Below are 16,633 nucleotides of genomic sequence, written 5' to 3'. Positions count from 1 at the left end.
AAAAGGCATACCTAAAATTTTAATTTTTGCATTAGTTTTCTATGAATTATTATTAATTTTATGATATTTTGTTTTTTTGAAAATTGAATTCTCGAAATTTTTATATTTGACTAAACTAAATAAAATAATACTATATTTAAAATTCTTATATATAATATATACTATATATTTCAGTTTGTGTTTTTATTTTCACCATAAAGAAACAACAACCATTGTAATTAATTAACTAAATTGATTTTAAATGTAGTGGCAGAATCTGTAAATAAAAAATACAAAAAAGAAATACGTAATTTATTATAAATGCAATGGCTAAATATGTAAATAAAATGAAGTAATTAATTTGTTATCTATATTTTTAAACAATTTTCAATGTTTTCCATCAATACCAAAATGTACTTCAGTTTTAATAATATAGATAGATGAATCATTTCGGTTTACTAACTTTTGAATCGCCGAAACCGAAGTTGTACCAAACCAAACGGTAAGGTAATTCTGTTTATTTTACTCGGTTTTTCAAACACGGTTCCCGCTAATAATCAAATCTCCCTAAACCCAATCATAAAATTTCAGTTTCCCGACAAAGGAAAACGACAAGGAAGAGTCCCACTACTAGTATTATTTAGTGACAGTTTGGGTCCATAGGAAACAGAGAAAAAGGCAAAAATAAACGGTCTTTAACTCCGTATGCCCCTATGAAAAAAAAAATGATTCTCCTTATCCCCTCTCTATTCTCACTCCCCTTTATCATTGTGCTTCCATATATAACCCTCCATTAGTTTATTATATCTTATTCCACTTCATAAATACATTAATTTCTCCAATTAAATTAACCAACCATAATTCATCTACCACCATGGCCCACATATTAACCTTAACCAATGAGATTTTACTTGGCCCACATGCTTTTATCTCCCATCGTGAAAGCTCATCTTCCCCATCCTCCATTGATGATTTTGAAGCTTGAAGAAGAGGTGATTCTTGTCCATTTTCGATGATTATTTTTCTGGAATATCATTTAAATGTTTTTTACATCATGGGTAACGTTAAAAAAGTAAGAATTGAGGAAAATATTGAGAGATAAAAACGATTTTGAAAACTGTGTTTATGGATTTCAGGTATATTTTATGTCTGTTTTCGATGATTTTTTTCTGGAATATCATTTAAATGTTTTTATATCATGGGTAACGTTAAAAAGGTAAGAATTAATGAAAATATTGAGAGATAAAAAACGATTTTAAAAACTGTGTTTATGAATTTCGGATATATTTTATGTCCGTTTTTGGTGAATTTTTTACTGAAATACTATTAAAAAGAAGTGTATATCTCGGTTAGTGTAAAAAAAAAGATTCAATGCAAATTTTAAAATATTAAAAAGGATTTTGAAAATTGTGTTTATGGGTTTATGATATAATTTATGTCGTTTTTTGGTGATTTTTGTGTGTAATTTCATTTAGATGAATTATACATTATGAATAATGTAAAATCCGAACAAACACATCCTAAAATTTTGATTAATAAGTGCAAGGATAATTTCTGGGTATTACTAAGAGAACTACAGTAGAACTTCTACAAATTAATAATGTTGGAACTTTGAAATTTTATTAATTTATAGAGATATTAATTTACAAAAGTTTTCTTATTTAGATTTATTATTTTAAGATATATTTATTCTAAGATAAGAAAAATATTTTATTTTAGTATATAGACATTAATTGTTATTTTTGAAATTTGACATTTATATTAATTTTCTTATTTGGTGTATATAATATATATTGCATAGAACTTAAATGTGGTTTTGTATATAATATTACCAGTATTATTATATATAGTACTAAAACGGATTAATTTTAGTAAGAGAAGACTGTACGGTGTGGAATTAATTTTAAAAATGCTTAATAATACTAATTGTAATGATAATTCCATTTTATTTGAGGAAAACTTCAATAAAATAAAACTGAAATAAAATATATCTGAAATAAAATGAAATAATTGGATCACTAAGATTACTAGATTTATTGTGTGTAATTCAGACTACTAAGATTACTGGGTTTATTATGTGTAATTCGGATTACTGAGATTACTGGGTTTTATTGTGTGTAGTTTGAAACCCCTATATATTGCAAGTAGTACGTATATTTAGGATATAGAACCCATATATTATCCATTAGTAGACTATGTATATAGTACATAAGACTATTAAAACTATTTAGATGATTATTTATTATAGTTTTAGGAAAATTTATCATTTTCCCAAAATGATTCATTAACTTTCATGGTTGTTGTGTGAATCGTAAAGCTATAGTAAGAAGAATCTACAAAAATATTTATTTTTGGTAAACTGTTTATGTAATTATATTTTATAATGACATTCATTGTATAAAATCATTGGTTTTACTACAAAATATATCATTTGGACATAGTTTTACTAATAAAACTTAAAATTTGCCAAAATATTACTATGTGTAAGGTTGTATTACTAGTACCTTGAAGATTACCAAGAATTACTAAATGTAATTAAAATTTTGTTAATAAAATCAATCAAATAAAAATAGAAAGCTTTTATATATTCCATAAAACGATAAAAATATCAGATTATAGTAGTTGAATAAAAATATTATTCTAAATAAATATTTAAAACTTAAAAAAATAAATAAAAAAACACTGAAATTTCTTCAAAACCCTTAATACCTACAATTTTTTTAAAAGATTTACTCGAATCTCAAAATTTTTTAAGCCTTTGCTTTATTCTTTTTTTCGCCCTGTCGATCTTGATCACTTGTTATGTAAATGTTGTTGTGTTACATTCCTGATTACCATAGGAGATTATCCTCAAAGGAAGTCACGAGCTCTCCACGAATAAATATAAGTATGTTACTTTGGTTTTCCAAACATCACAACAAAAATAAAATCAATAATATTTTTTCTCAATAATATCATTTTATACAAAACATCAGTGTACCTAATTGATATAAAACATCAAGAAGCTTCCAACGCTTCTCTGGTCCAGGACAAGGATCCATCGAAGATAAAATATAGTGCCCCAAGAAGCTCCCATCCCTTCTTTATCATTCAAACAACACTTTTTGAGTTGCAAACTCTCAAGAGCCGGACAAGACCTTATCAACTTCTCTGGTCCAGTACAAGGATCCACCTTTCTACAAGACGAGATTCTCAGCAGGTCTTTTTTTTTTTTGATCAACCTCAGCAGGTCTGTGGTCACAACATTTCCCAATGGCTGAGGTCCTTCTCCCTGAGAAGAAGCTGTCTTTTCTTCTGAGGTCCTTTATCAGTCTTCCAAGTATCTGACACGAAGGTTATAAATAACAGACGGTTAATTTAAATAGCTAAGCCGTATAAGGTCTGCAACACCTTCCAAAATATCTGGGTTTGCTGGAACAAGCTCTTCAGTAAACACTTTCACAGCCTTTGATAGCAACAAAACCACACTAGTCAAAAGGCAGAAACCCTTCAAATCATATGGAAAGTGCAACATTACAAAAAAACTTACATTTGAAGTAGACAACATAACAAGCGACGTTTCAGCGGAAGTAGACTGTATCTTCCCCAGTTCCCACTGCCCATTTGCAACCCGACACCAAACTCAAAGTTTCTGAAATACAATACAAACACAGTAACCACAAGTTCCCAAAACACACAAAGTATTATATCTCATTCTTTTGATAGAAGAAACTAAGCACAAGTAGGACACGCAAGCTATCTACCAAGAAAAAAGTATTCCATCCATTAAGCCTCTTCATCTCTACATACAATCTACGAAAGTCCGTCTTTTCTGATCACAAAAATTTAAAATCTCACAGCTCAAGTCACCACTAAGAGACTCATTCCTAATCTCTCATCCTAACTATTATTCAACCTCTGATAAATCTCTCATCAATGATGTTTTCCTGAGTGAACGTGAACCAAAACACAAAAAGATTGACACTTCTTGTCGGAAAAACATTTAGAGATTGTTCTTTGTTGTGTTCCCAAATGTAAAGACACCAAGCAGTCAATATGATTCAAAGTCCTTGTTTTAAGTAGACAAAAGATAGTTACCCTGTGCCGACAGGAACGCCGATACCGACGGTTAAAGCTCTCTCAGAGAAGTTACGGTCATTGAGGGAAGGAGCTCGGCAGCTGAAGTAACCAGGAGAGTAGATGGGTTCGTGTGAGTGCGGTGCGAGTCCATCGTGGCAATGGTACACCATCCCGTCCGGTCCTACCCAGGACGTGTCCCCACCTTATCTCCACAGTGGTCGCTTACAACTTACAAATCAACCTCCGGGATGGGGTTTACATGATAACCCTTCAAAGGCGCAGTCACTCTGATCAAAGATCCTACCTTTGCCTTCGCTTCGATCTCCTCTTCCGAAAGATCAGACTCTGCGTTCACCGAATCAGCTGATTTTGTAGCTACGTCGCATCGAGCCGTCATCGTGGAAGCTCTTCTTGAGCTGTTGCGTTTGATTCGAGAGTTGGATGTTAGAGATATTGGGACAAAACGCTGTTGTTTAGGTAAAGATACGGGTTGAACTGGATAGAGTTTGGGTCGGTCGGATCTCTAAGGTTGCATCTTTGTAATTAAGCTATTTTATGAAGGATTATATTGTCTTTGACCGCATTTCTCATTTAAAGAAAAATCAAAAAGAAAATATATTATATTACGGGGAGAAAGAAGAATTTTTCAAAAGTGAGAGGGGTATATCGAGTTAAAGTCCAAAATAAACACATAACCTCTTCTTGCTGTTGCTGAGACAAGAAAAGAAAGACAGAGTGTCTTTGGTTTCGTGCTCTCGCACAATCCCCGATGGCTATTCAAATTCAAATGGAAACATTGTGGAACTTTTTAAAACGTTACTCTATCGCCAAATTCTCTTTCAGGTCAAACCTAACTCACCACCTTTTGTCAACACCTATCAACATCTTCAAAATTCGAAAAAGATATAAATAAACTCTCAGTCCCCTCATAAAGTTTTAAACTTGAAAGCAACCCAAAAGCCTAAACCATGACTGGTTCGAGAAAGGAGAATGATTTATTGGAGGATGATAAAGAAAACGTGGAGACAGTCTCGCGCTCTGTTTCCGTTAAGAAAGGAGAGGATAAGGAGAATGTCTCGCCTGGAAACAGCTCTGCCTCTGTGGAAACTAAGAAGCAAGACCGAGCCTTGAAGTCTCGATCGATGAAGGGAGATTCTAAGTTTCCCAATGAGGTTACGAACTTCAAATCTTTCTCGACGGGTGGTCGAGCAGCTCTGAAGCAGACATCGCTGCAAGTGTGTATGCAGCTGAACAGTGATGAGGTCGATAAGGGTGTGAAAACTTGGACTAGTGTTGATTCTGAGCATTTGAAAGTCTGGGAATTTTCGGATTCCGAAGCTGCCCCTGCTTCCTCTTGGTCTACTTTGCCTAATAGGTAACCAAAAAACAAAAAAGAACTCAGTTACTAAAATTCTTGTGCTTTTTTTTCTTCTTGTCTTGAGCATGTGTATATATACAACTTGTTGAACAGGGCTTTGCTGTGTAAGACGCTACCTTTGGATGTGGGTAGATGCACTTGTCTGATTGTCAAAGAGAAATCGCCAGAAGGCTTAAGCGACGGTTCTGTATATTCACTTTATACACATGTAAGTGTTACATATATGTGATCTACTATGATACTGTTTCAGAACCGAGATTAATGTTTATGATAGCTTACAAGTGTTGGATGATGTGTTTCAGGAAGGTCGTGGAAGGAAAGACCGGAAGCTAGCCGTGGCTTACCACAGGCGGCGTAACGGGAAATCTGTGTTTAGGATTGCACAGAACGTTAAGGGGTTATTGTGCAGTTCGGATGAAAGTTATGTTGGTTCTATGACGGCTAATCTCATGGGTTCTAAGTACTACATATGGGATAAGGTCAGAAACTCTAGCTAAATTTATCAGTGTTGTTTCTGCTGAGTGGTCTGAAACTCTAGCTGAATCTTAATGGTCTTTGCAGGGAGTTCGAGTTGGATCTGTAGGTAAAATGGTGAAGCCGCTTCTTTCAGTTGTAATGTAAGCTTTTGAGGATTTGTGAATGCTTTGTGTCTTTTGGTGAAGTTGACTCTCCCTAAAGTTTTGGGTTTGCTTATTATGTCTGTGTTGGCTTCTGCAGCTTCACACCTACTATAGCAACTTGGACAGGGAGTTACAGAAGAATGAGAGCTTTACTACCAAAGCAGCAGCCAGTGCAGAAGAACAATACTAAGCAGGTAAAGGCTTAATCTTGAAGCTTCTCACCATCAATCTTGCATTCCTAAAACATAAAAATATTAATCGGTATATGTTCATAGGTCCAACAAGCTAGTAAACTACCGCTTGATTGGCTTGAGAACAAGGATCAAGTTCAGGAGCTATGCTCAAGGATACCACATTACAACAAAGTAAGTCTCATGGGGATTCATTGGTGTAACTTGGGAAGCTTGTATTGATTCAGTCTCTCTCCTTTTCATTAGATCTCCAAGCAGCATGAGTTGGACTTCAGAGACAGAGGAAGAACAAGTCTAAAAATACAAAGCTCGGTGAAAAACTTTCAGCTCACACTCACGGTACATCTCCACAACTCTTCAGAGCTTTAATCAAAAACACACACAATCTCCAAAATCCTGAACATTCTGTGCTTTTTAAACAGGAGAATCCCAGGCAGACGATTCTTCAGATGGGAAGAGTAGACAAATCAAAGTATGTAATTGACTTCAGGTACTTGCTCCAACACCAAATGAGATTTTGACTATAAACATAGTTTAACCTCAGGTTCATCTGTCTAAACAACATGTTGCTTTATCTGTTTGCAGGTATCCATTCTCAGGCTACCAATCATTCTGCATTTGCTTAGCTTCCATTGATTCCAAGCTTTGTTGTACTGTTTGAACACTATAAAGTTTGGAGAGTTCAATCTCTGAACATCCCTCCAACTATCATATCATCTGTATTCATTGCTTTTCTGCATAATCAATTTCTCTTATCTCAGTGCCTCTCAAAACAGATGATTCACCCATAACTTGAAAGTGTTAAAAGAGATTCAAACTTTATTATATAAGACTGTCACAACAGAAAGAATAATATTGAAAACAAAACTTATCAAATCCATTTTTTTTTAGCAATCATTCAACTCGCTGTAGAAATCAGGCGTGAGGAAAGAATCTAAACCACCGAAGATGACGTCATCCTCCGCCTTCCCGGAGTCTTGACACCCGAAATACGTCTGTATATCGTCCGGGAAGCTCCGGCGAGACGGAGCGATCTCCGGCGGCGTCGATGGTCCGATCACCTCCTCTGCGTTCGAGCAAGGCGAAGACTTTAGGAACTTCGTTTTCCGGTCATCGTTTTCGTCGGAGGAGGATTGGCTCTGCGACGGTGCCGACTCGTGGTCAGGGTTTATAAACGGGCTGGGATCGGAATGCGGGATGTTCGCGGCGTCGATAGGGCTCTCCGGCGCCGGCAGTTTGAGATAACGGTTTATGTCGAAGTTGGTAACGGCGTTAAGTCCACGGTACTCTATTGCTGCCACGTCATAGGCAATGGCCGCTTCTTCCTGCGTAGCTACAAAGGGGGTGTAAAATGTCACAATCAAAAAACATTGAGAACTTATGCATAATTTAAGTAACTTTGCTGTCCCAAAAAAAAAAGATTCACTTCTGGTTATTAATTGTTGCATTTTACCAATACGTAAGGTAAAAACTATGCTACAAGCCTGCGGTTTATTCTTGAATCTATATGATTGTGTTATTTCATATTCGATATCTTTTAAAAAAATATATATATATTGTCAAATTATATTATTTTTAAAAAAATTAAAAGTAAAAAAAAAAAATAAAAAAAAATAGTAATTACAAAAAATATTTTTAATGTCGTCAGCAAAACATTAAATCCTAAATTCTAATTTCTAAACCCTAAACCCTAAACCCTAAACCCTAAACCCTAAACCCTAAACCTTTGGATAAACCCTAAATTCTATGATAAATCTTAAACTCTAAATCAAAATCACTAAACACTAAAACACTCAAGGGTTTAGGGTTAAGGGTTTATAGTATTAGGATTTAGTATTTTTATTTAGAGTTTATGATTTATCCAAGGGTTTAGGGTTTAGAGTTTACCCAATGGTTTAGGATTTATCCAAGGGTTTAGGGTTTAAGATTTAGGGTTTAGGGATTAAGATTTAGGGTTTAGTGTTTTGCTGACGACGTTTAAAAGATTTTTTTTTTAATTCTTTTTTCAGTAACTACTATTTTTTTTTTACTTTTTTTTTTAAAACATAATATAACTTGATAATATTTTATTGTTTTTTTTTTTAAATATCGAATTTGAAATAATGAAATCATAGAGGTTCACCCTAGGAGATGATCCGAGGAGAATAACTCACAACTGCAAGTCAATAGAAATGTACTTTTCCGTTGATTTTTTTCCTTAAAACTCTCTATGTACTTTTTTTCCCTTGATATGGGACAATATGGGAAACATAATCATAAATAGTGGAATTAAATTGGCCAGTTAAATTGGATGAGCAACGTAGAGTTTAAACCATACAATAAATATATATAATGTCAACATAAGAAAAAATATATATAATAAATTAAAGGCTTGACTAAAGTGGTTGGGTTTGGTGATCTATTTCCCAACCAACTCAAGATCTGATTACGTGCATGCATATCGATATAGCAACTCCCTCTTAAAAGATTTATAAGTAAAAAATTAAGCTACTATATGAAGATAAATAAAACACACATAGTTCTTTTACTTAGCGTATATATTTACAGCATCTCCAACGTAAAACTCCATCTTTTCTTTCAAAATAGAGTAAAAATGAAAATGGAGTAAAATTGATCCAACTCTACTCTATTTCCTACTCCATAATTGAGTGATGAACAAACAAAAAATAGATTACTCCATTTATGAAATAAATTTCATTATTCAGTGAGATATAGAGTTTGGTTGAAACATTACTTACTTCATATTCACTTTTACTTCATTTTAGAGAAAAAAATGGAGTAGAGATGGAGATGCCCTTGGCACCGTCAAATTTATAACTTACTACGATCAAGATGCTATATCATAACAAATAGTCTTGTTTTTTTTGTCGGCAACAACTAGGCTTGTTATAAAAGCTAAACACAATTGAAAATGAATGAATTCATAATGTTTAGCTAAGTATAAAAATAGGCCTATATAAAAATGTGCGCATGTAGTATTCATAAACTGTGTCAAATGACAAATCACATATTATTTATGAAAAGTGATATATTAACATGTTTTTTTATTAATATCTATATTGCATGAAGCATGAACTAATCCTTTATCTAGTCTCTAAGTTAATATAAAAGAGGGTTTGTAAAGGTTACCATAAGTTCCGAGGTATAAATACTTATTGCCAAACACTCTTCCAATTCGAGCTTCCCATCTCCCATTATGGTGATGCCTGCAAGTTCATAATACTAACTTGTAAACATTTGGAATTTTAGTATATTGAGATTGTTATTTTGACTTATAATAATAAGCGAATTTATTATATATTGAAGAATTTCGATTTACTTTGCAACGCCTCTGTATTTTGACACACCACGTGAAAACCCACTACTTTTCCTGTTAAAAATGCAATAATAAAATATTACTAACCAACTCTTAGTTAGTTACCAGACACAAAGATAATTAGCTAATCATCAGTCATACAAACAATAAAGTTATTTAATTATAACCTTCTTAACGATCCAATATACTCTTCCTTCGACTGGCTTTCCATGTCTTTGATGTCTTCTTCATAATTACACAGCTATATAATCACACAAAAGAGAAATCAATGATTATAAAAACACTCAAAAGGAAATTATAATTGTAAACATCCTCTTCTTCTTTCTTTGTATTCTGTTTATAAAAAAACAAGTAGGCAAGAAAGATTGTGAAGTAAACAAAGATCATGTGAACATTAACTCTGTTATTAATTTAGGTTCCGAGAAAATTTACAGGGAAGTTCAAGACTGTGTCTCGTCCCCAATACTTCAATGCTGCTAAGTCGTAGGCACGTGCTGCTGCATCTTCCTCATCATATGCACCTGTGCGACACCATATATTAATAAAACATAAGTTTGTGTTTATAAATACTTAAATTTGTGAATTGTAAATGTGAAAGTAGAAATAGTATTAAAAATATAGAAGATGGTTGCTGATATAGAAAACTAGAATCGTTATTCATTCCTTGTGTCACCCTCAGTAAGATTAATATATGCAATGTAAACTTTTTCTTTTTGATTTGCCAACATATCCACTTTCTAAAAAACTGTGAATTACATATTTTTAAAAAATAAATATTAACTTGTTATTATATCTTCGTTTATAAAGTGTTGGCTACCAATCCGGGAGTGCAAAAAGAAAACGCCATATGAAAAATGACCAAAACAAACTCACCTAAATATACTGCACGTGATGAGTCAGCCAATATTCCGGTCAGCATCGTCAGGAAAAAAAAACATATTAACAACTAAAATAATAAAAACAAATTAATTTAATTCAAATCAAGAACAGTAACGACGAGCTAAATCCTCCGGATAAATCGGAGTGAACATATGAAAACGACGTATCTTTATTCATCAAATACATACGATACGAGTATTATGTGTACGTATAGATTACTGACCTTGTCTTCCTTTCTTGCTCTGTGTCTCGTTCCAACTATTCTTGTCCCACAAATGCGCTTCGTACCTTCCAGTCCATCTATGCCTAATACCAAATGTTTACATACATAATTAAGGATGAAAAACGTTTTAAAACGGTGAGTTTAAGAGTTTGTTTTCTTCTCCCACAAACCTGGTGACTCCTCTATACATAGAGCTGCGTTGTGGAGGAGCATCTCGCGGTTGCGATCGGCGTTTTCGTTTTGTTTTAGGGACTACTGATGATGCAGATGTCTCATCTCCTGTTTTATTCTCAACAGAAGTCTTCTTGCTCCGCCGTGAGATCTCTTTCATTACCGGAGAGTCTTGGATATGCATAAACAAGAAGACGAAGAAGTAGATGGAAAACAATAAAGAGAAGAAAATGATGAAATGGTTTTCTTTCTAAGGAGACTATAAAGGGAAATGGTTGAGTGTTTAAATTAGTAATTTCCGTTTATTTTTTAAATAACATTTTTAATTGTTTATTGCTTTAAAATGTTTTCTTTGCTACGGCCCTCTTTGTACTTGTGAAATTAGATTTATCTCATTAATTAAAATTCCTAAACATGCTCCATAACTATTTCATCTGATTTGATTAGCATCAACTTTCAATAAGAAAACAAATCGTCCGTTGATTAATTCTTTAATTCAGGATAAATAAGGAACGAACACGTGGACGTTTAGATACGGTTGGCCAAGAATCGTGGAGAAAGTAGGCAAGCAAAACCGGAGCTTCATAATTTCTCAGCACTTTGGTTGATCTACTTCTTTGTTTGGTCGGGCCGCCATGAAAGATACACACATATATAATGTTAATGATCAAACCTCCTTAGTATTATGTCATTATACTGGATTATATTTGATATGTCCTTCGAATAATTTTAGCAATAGGTCACTGGGTCTTATTCATCTAAACACACACATTTACAAAATAACAATAACTAATAATCATAATAACCATGGAAAGCCTCCAAGGCTCCAACACCAAATTTCCAATGACAAAACAATACTACATGCTATGCATATGTACTCGTCTCTCGTCTTATAGGTCCGTCTTTTGTATAATCATCATCGATTTTAACATCGGACATGCATGTATGTAATAGATCATAGGTTATGGTCGAATAGATAAAAGATCACCATGTATAGTTTATATTGTTAGTAAATCTACAATTTAATGTATGTACCTGCCCCCGGCTACCCCTTGATGAGACGGGAAGCAAATGTCAACAATTATGGTAAAAATTGTCTTCAAGAGGACTATCTGAAATGAGCCATGTGATACATTGCGTGTTAAGTAATGCAATTAGTTAAACAAAAAAAAAAAAGTAATGCAATTAGTAAGCGACTTAATAGATACACTATACTTAACAATCCCCTATATATTAAAAGAGAAACATTACAACTTTTGAGGTAGCCATGTGTCATCACTACAATGATTCTTAGAATCCTTAGAAAAATAGGTTGGTCCATCCAGATATATATATATATATATATATATATATATTGTCATCAGTCCATCCAGATATATAATAAGCTTTTTATTAAACTAACAATAAATTAATTATTATTGTTCTCAATTATTTCCTTAAATAAATATTACAAAATTGCCTAATGTGGCTAAAGTATACAGTGAAACCTCTATAAATTAATAATGTTGGGACTACACCAAAACTATAATTTTTTTATTAATTTATAGAAATATTAATTTATCGATATACTAATTGAACCAAAAACTCAATTTGGGACTATAAAATTATATTATCTTATAGAGATTTTTAGTGTATATTAATTTATAGAGTATTAATTTAAAGAGGTTATACTGTATATGACAATTAATGATTTTGAATAATAAAGATTTGATACAAATTAATATATCCTATATCATTTTTGTTTAACTTTAAATTATTAAAATAAATTAAACGACCACATTAACTATATAATAAAAATTTATATTTTTCCGTATATGTTATATTTTAAAAGTCTCACATAGAAACTTTTATGATCCATTGTTAAAAAAAAATTTTTATGACAAGAAACAAATATTTACAAAATTATGTAAGTAGGAGTCCTCATTTAATAAATACTATGACTATATCTATATATATATATATTAATGTCTTTCAAATTAAACTATATACCGTAGAAAAGACATAAATATTTTAATTTTGAAATTTCTTTGAACAATTTTATTTGTTTGATAAAATTTTTGAAACATTTAAATTTTAAAATTTGCATTGAATGTTTTTAAAAATTATAAATTCTTAAAAAATTTAATAATCGCAAAATAAATTTTTTGTTATCTGTGATTTAAATTTTCCGTTACAATAATATACAAATCATCAAAAAAAACATGAGTAGAACGCATCATTTAACATATATCAATATTAAAAATATATTATATATCTATGTATATATTATGTTAATTTAATTTAATTATATACAATATAAATAGAAAAAGTGATTGTTTGGATTAATAAAATTTATTTATGTATTCACTCCAATTCAATTATATACGTAATAGTTACTGACTTTTTAATTACCCAATATATATATATATATTATTTAATAATATATAAAAAACATAAAATGTGCAAAATTAATTTATATATACAATGTTCATTCCGCGCAAGGTGCGGGTCTTAACCTAGTTATTATTACTACTGAAAAAAGTTTGACGAGATTGTGGATTACACCATGCTAGTTGAATCATTAATACATGTTTAAAATAAGATAAGACTAGACTCGTACCGTAATTACGTTCAAGTATTAAAAAGTGAAATTTCCATATTACACTGTTCGACATACATATTTTGATCGTGATCGTTATTAGCTACTCCCTCAATTTCAAAATACTTGGAAGTTTTAGGATACTACACTAAAATTAAGAAATTTGTTTTTAATTTAAAAAATACGATCAAAATATAAATTAAAAACTATTTTAATAAATTACAAAATATCATTGGTTACACAATTTTTGATAAAGTTAAAAGTTACATTGAAATATGAAAACATCATCTATTTTGAAACATAAAAATTTTCTTTAAGCATCATCTATTTTGAAACGGAAAAAATATATATTATCATTTCTACACTGAGCTGATGACGTATTCGGACCCTAAAATTTTATATACTATTTCTTTTGGTTTGGCTAAGGAAATATCATATGATGTAAGTTCTTTTATACTATAAGTCAATACATGCCATCATTTAACAGTCGGCAGTTTACTGATGTGATATTTTTTGTCTACAAACTTCAAAGTTCAAACCAATCAAAATGTAAAAGTCTTGTCTTGTCTATTAAAAAAGAAAGATAGAGGGTAAGAGCGAGATATAAATGAGAAATGCAAGTAAATGGTTACCACGCCACCCTTTTCGGGTATGCCATCTTTTTACGGCGTTTTACCATATGTTTCAGACACGGAGCTCACGCACTTTCGCAGCATTGAACACATTCATGTGAGAGTGAGACCCAACTGAGACCTTTCCAGCCAATAGCCTCTCGCCACGTCATCCGACAGAGTTTGTCCATGATCTCTGCAGCGTACAGTCAACACTGTGCGTTGGTGTCAAGTACAATACTTTATTTACTCTGTAGCAAAACTAGATAAAAAAAATAACGTAATCTCTAGATTCTATGTACATCCATCCGCTCTGTTATATTTTTTTTTTGTAGTGACAGAGAGAACTGATCTACTATGTCTTGGATCTACTGATTACACTAAATGACGATTATTGTTGTTTGATTTGTATAAATGTTAGGGCATCTCCAACCCATAACACTATTTTAGTGTCAAAATTACACTATTTTAGTGCAGTTTTAGCACTAAATGTTTTTGACTCTCCAACCACAACACCAAATCTTACACTAAAAAGAATATTCTCCATTACTAAATTATTGAAAAGATTCTTTGTTTTTAATATTTTAGTAGAATATTTAATATTTTATGACTAACATATATTAACTTATATTAAAATTGTAATTAAAAATAATATTTCTAATTCACTTTTAAAACATATTTCTAATTCAAATATGAATATATGACAAAATTATATTAAAACATTATTATGAAAACAAACTCTTACATTAAACAATTAAAAACACGTAACAAAAGCCAAATTACATTATACTAAATTTAATTTGTTTTCATATAAATTAATATTTTATATTAAATCAATGTTAAAGATAACAAAATAAATATGGTATATTTATTTTAATTAAAATATCAGATCTAATTAAAAAATAATGTTGTAACAAAAATATAGTCAAATATAATTAACCAATAATTTTTGGTCAAACAATATTGAAATAAACAGTTTTACAAAAAAATAAAAAAAAAAGTTTTGCCGTTGTTACAGTGTTACACCAAAGCAAGGAAGGGAATCACACAAAAATGGCGTTGCTTTTGCAGTGTGACTGGAGAGAGAAATCATCAAATACAACACTATTTTGGCGTTTTGCAGTCCCGTTGGACTTGACCTAAGTATGATGTTTCTTTTTAAGAAGAGTCAATTTGCTCTATATACCTAATTTGGTTCAAAATTAGCAAATTATCCTTACAGCTGTAAACTCACATTCTCTGTAGCAAAACTGACACGAACTGACTATTCTACCCTTTATGATTAAACACATTAAAGTAAGAAAGATAAACTTTCATCTTCTTCCCCATACGATATATTTTCTCTTCTTTCATCAAAATTAATGGCTTCTTTTCAAATCCAATCTGCTAATCTCTTTTTTGAATCCTCCAATTTGTTTTTGTTGCCAATCATATAAAAGAGTTCTTTCTTGTTAATTCATATCACCATTCATCACTATCACAGTGATTCCATGGATGCTGGGTGCATCATGTATCTCTCCATTATGCTTTAGAAATTGAAAATCAATGGATGGCTTGTGGATTTCGATGTATTACAAGACCCTGGGGAATTGGCAATCTGCTACTAGTTCAGAGGAAAGAGAAGTACAGGTTGGCCGTACGTTAATCAAAAATGTTAAACGCTAAACTTTATCGTAAAGTATTATATAAATTGTTAGTTGATAATTTTTCAATCCAAAGGTATGCTTCCACAAAATATATCAACTGTTACATCTTTTGTTAGAGGTTATATTTACATGTAAAACATAAACGAATCAATAGCATACATAATAGAAAATATTTTTATCAATCTAATATGTTATTTATCATGTAAATATAATGTTAGACGTAAATTATTAGTTTATCCCGTTAACTTATTTTGTAGTATTCAACATATAATGTATCAGTTAATATTTTAAAAAAAATATTTTACCAGCCATTTTTTAAAATGACAATATTCTTTGTAACATCTAATCAAATATGTATCAACTAATACTTTGTAATATCCAACTAATCATTTATCAGTTATCGTTGCCCACAATTTGATAACAATATAAGAACACATGTATCATAACACAATACCTAATCTGTAGCAACTAACCATATATTTATCAGTTAACACAATCTAATTTGTTACATAGTCGCTACAATTACTCATACTCGCTAAAGCCATGCATTGTGTTGAACGAAACTATATGTAGCCGAAAACAGAGTCACAGAGGTGAAACATAACAAAAGCCAAATTACATTATACTAAATTTAATTTGTTTTCATATAAATTAATATTTTATATTAAATCAATGTTAAAGATAACAAAAGAAATATGGTATATTTATTTTAATTAAAATATCAGATCTAATTAAAAAATAATGTTGTAACAGAAATATAGTCAAATATAATTAACCAATATTTTTTGGTCAAACAATATTGAAATAAACAGTTTTACAAAAAAAAAAAAAAAAATTTGCCGTTGCTACAGTGTTACACCAAATATGGTGTGACACTGTAGCAAGGAAGGGAATCACACAAAAATGGCGTTGCTTTTGCAGTGTGATTGGAGAGATAAATCATCAAATACAACACTATTTTGGCGTTTTGCAGTCCCGTTGG

The 16,633-nt window shown here is 31.4% G+C and overlaps 3 protein-coding genes across 4 annotated transcripts; 1 reads left to right on the top strand and 2 right to left on the bottom strand.

Moving 5' to 3' along the window:
- Window positions 1–2,849: 2,849 nt before the first annotated feature.
- LOC106394537 (urease accessory protein G) lies at window positions 2,850–4,522 on the bottom strand. Of its 2 annotated transcripts, none has more exons than XM_013835106.3 (3): window positions 4,057–4,522; window positions 3,509–3,610; window positions 2,850–3,424 (listed from the first exon to the last, which is right to left on the bottom strand). In XM_013835106.3, exons 1-3 carry the CDS (start codon window positions 4,206–4,208, stop codon window positions 3,418–3,420), a joined length of 261 nt encoding a protein of 86 aa, XP_013690560.2. In that variant the 5' UTR covers window positions 4,209–4,522; the 3' UTR covers window positions 2,850–3,417. The 2 variants fall into 2 exon arrangements, with proteins under 2 accessions (XP_013690560.2, XP_013690559.2); XM_013835105.3 differs by having other exon boundaries at window positions 2,850–3,302; window positions 4,057–4,511.
- Window positions 4,523–4,758: 236 nt separating this feature from the next.
- Window positions 4,759–6,987, top strand: LOC106392430 (tubby-like protein 8). The gene is made up of 9 exons (XM_013833244.3): window positions 4,759–5,413; window positions 5,510–5,624; window positions 5,719–5,895; window positions 5,978–6,033; window positions 6,134–6,230; window positions 6,312–6,401; window positions 6,474–6,566; window positions 6,650–6,717; window positions 6,813–6,987. Exons 1-9 carry the CDS (start codon window positions 5,007–5,009, stop codon window positions 6,886–6,888), a joined length of 1,179 nt encoding a protein of 392 aa, XP_013688698.1. The 5' UTR covers window positions 4,759–5,006; the 3' UTR covers window positions 6,889–6,987.
- Window positions 6,988–7,026: 39 nt separating this feature from the next.
- LOC106392431 (AP2-like ethylene-responsive transcription factor At1g16060) lies at window positions 7,027–11,123 on the bottom strand. The gene is made up of 8 exons (XM_013833245.3): window positions 10,816–11,123; window positions 10,646–10,728; window positions 10,417–10,425; window positions 9,976–10,064; window positions 9,711–9,784; window positions 9,547–9,597; window positions 9,357–9,433; window positions 7,027–7,560 (listed from the first exon to the last, which is right to left on the bottom strand). The coding sequence occupies exons 1-8, from the start codon at window positions 10,998–11,000 to the stop codon at window positions 7,115–7,117; spliced, it is 1,014 nt and encodes a 337-aa protein (XP_013688699.1). The 5' UTR covers window positions 11,001–11,123; the 3' UTR covers window positions 7,027–7,114.
- Between the last annotated feature and the right edge of the window lie 5,510 nt (window positions 11,124–16,633).

This window comes from Brassica napus, chromosome C5 (assembly GCF_020379485.1).
Source record: "Brassica napus cultivar Da-Ae chromosome C5, Da-Ae, whole genome shotgun sequence".
Lineage (NCBI taxonomy): Eukaryota > Viridiplantae > Streptophyta > Magnoliopsida > Brassicales > Brassicaceae > Brassica > Brassica napus.
This window is presented reverse-complemented; position numbering and strand designations above follow the sequence as displayed.

What these genes read in the sequence shown, in the direction of transcription:
- LOC106394537 (XM_013835105.3), bottom strand. Translation starts at nt 4,208, where the DNA reads ATGGTGTACCATTGCCACGATGGACTCGCACCGCACTCACACGAACCC. An exon ending in GGCGTTCCTGTCGGCACAGG is followed by an intron (nt 3,611 to 4,056) that starts GTAACTATCTTT and finishes ATTGTATTTCAG; the next exon opens with AAACTTTGAGTTTGGTGTCG.
- LOC106392430 (XM_013833244.3), top strand. Translation starts at nt 5,007, where the DNA reads ATGACTGGTTCGAGAAAGGAGAATGATTTATTGGAGGATGATAAAGAA. An exon ending in TATATTCACTTTATACACAT is followed by an intron (nt 5,625 to 5,718) that starts GTAAGTGTTACA and finishes GATGTGTTTCAG; the next exon opens with GAAGGTCGTGGAAGGAAAGA. An exon ending in AGAAGAACAATACTAAGCAG is followed by an intron (nt 6,231 to 6,311) that starts GTAAAGGCTTAA and finishes ATATGTTCATAG; the next exon opens with GTCCAACAAGCTAGTAAACT.
- LOC106392431 (XM_013833245.3), bottom strand. Translation starts at nt 11,000, where the DNA reads ATGCATATCCAAGACTCTCCGGTAATGAAAGAGATCTCACGGCGGAGC. An exon ending in ATGTATAGAGGAGTCACCAG is followed by an intron (nt 10,729 to 10,815) that starts GTTTGTGGGAGA and finishes ATTTGGTATTAG; the next exon opens with GCATAGATGGACTGGAAGGT. An exon ending in AAATACAGAGGCGTTGCAAA is followed by an intron (nt 9,434 to 9,546) that starts GTAAATCGAAAT and finishes ATGAACTTGCAG; the next exon opens with GCATCACCATAATGGGAGAT.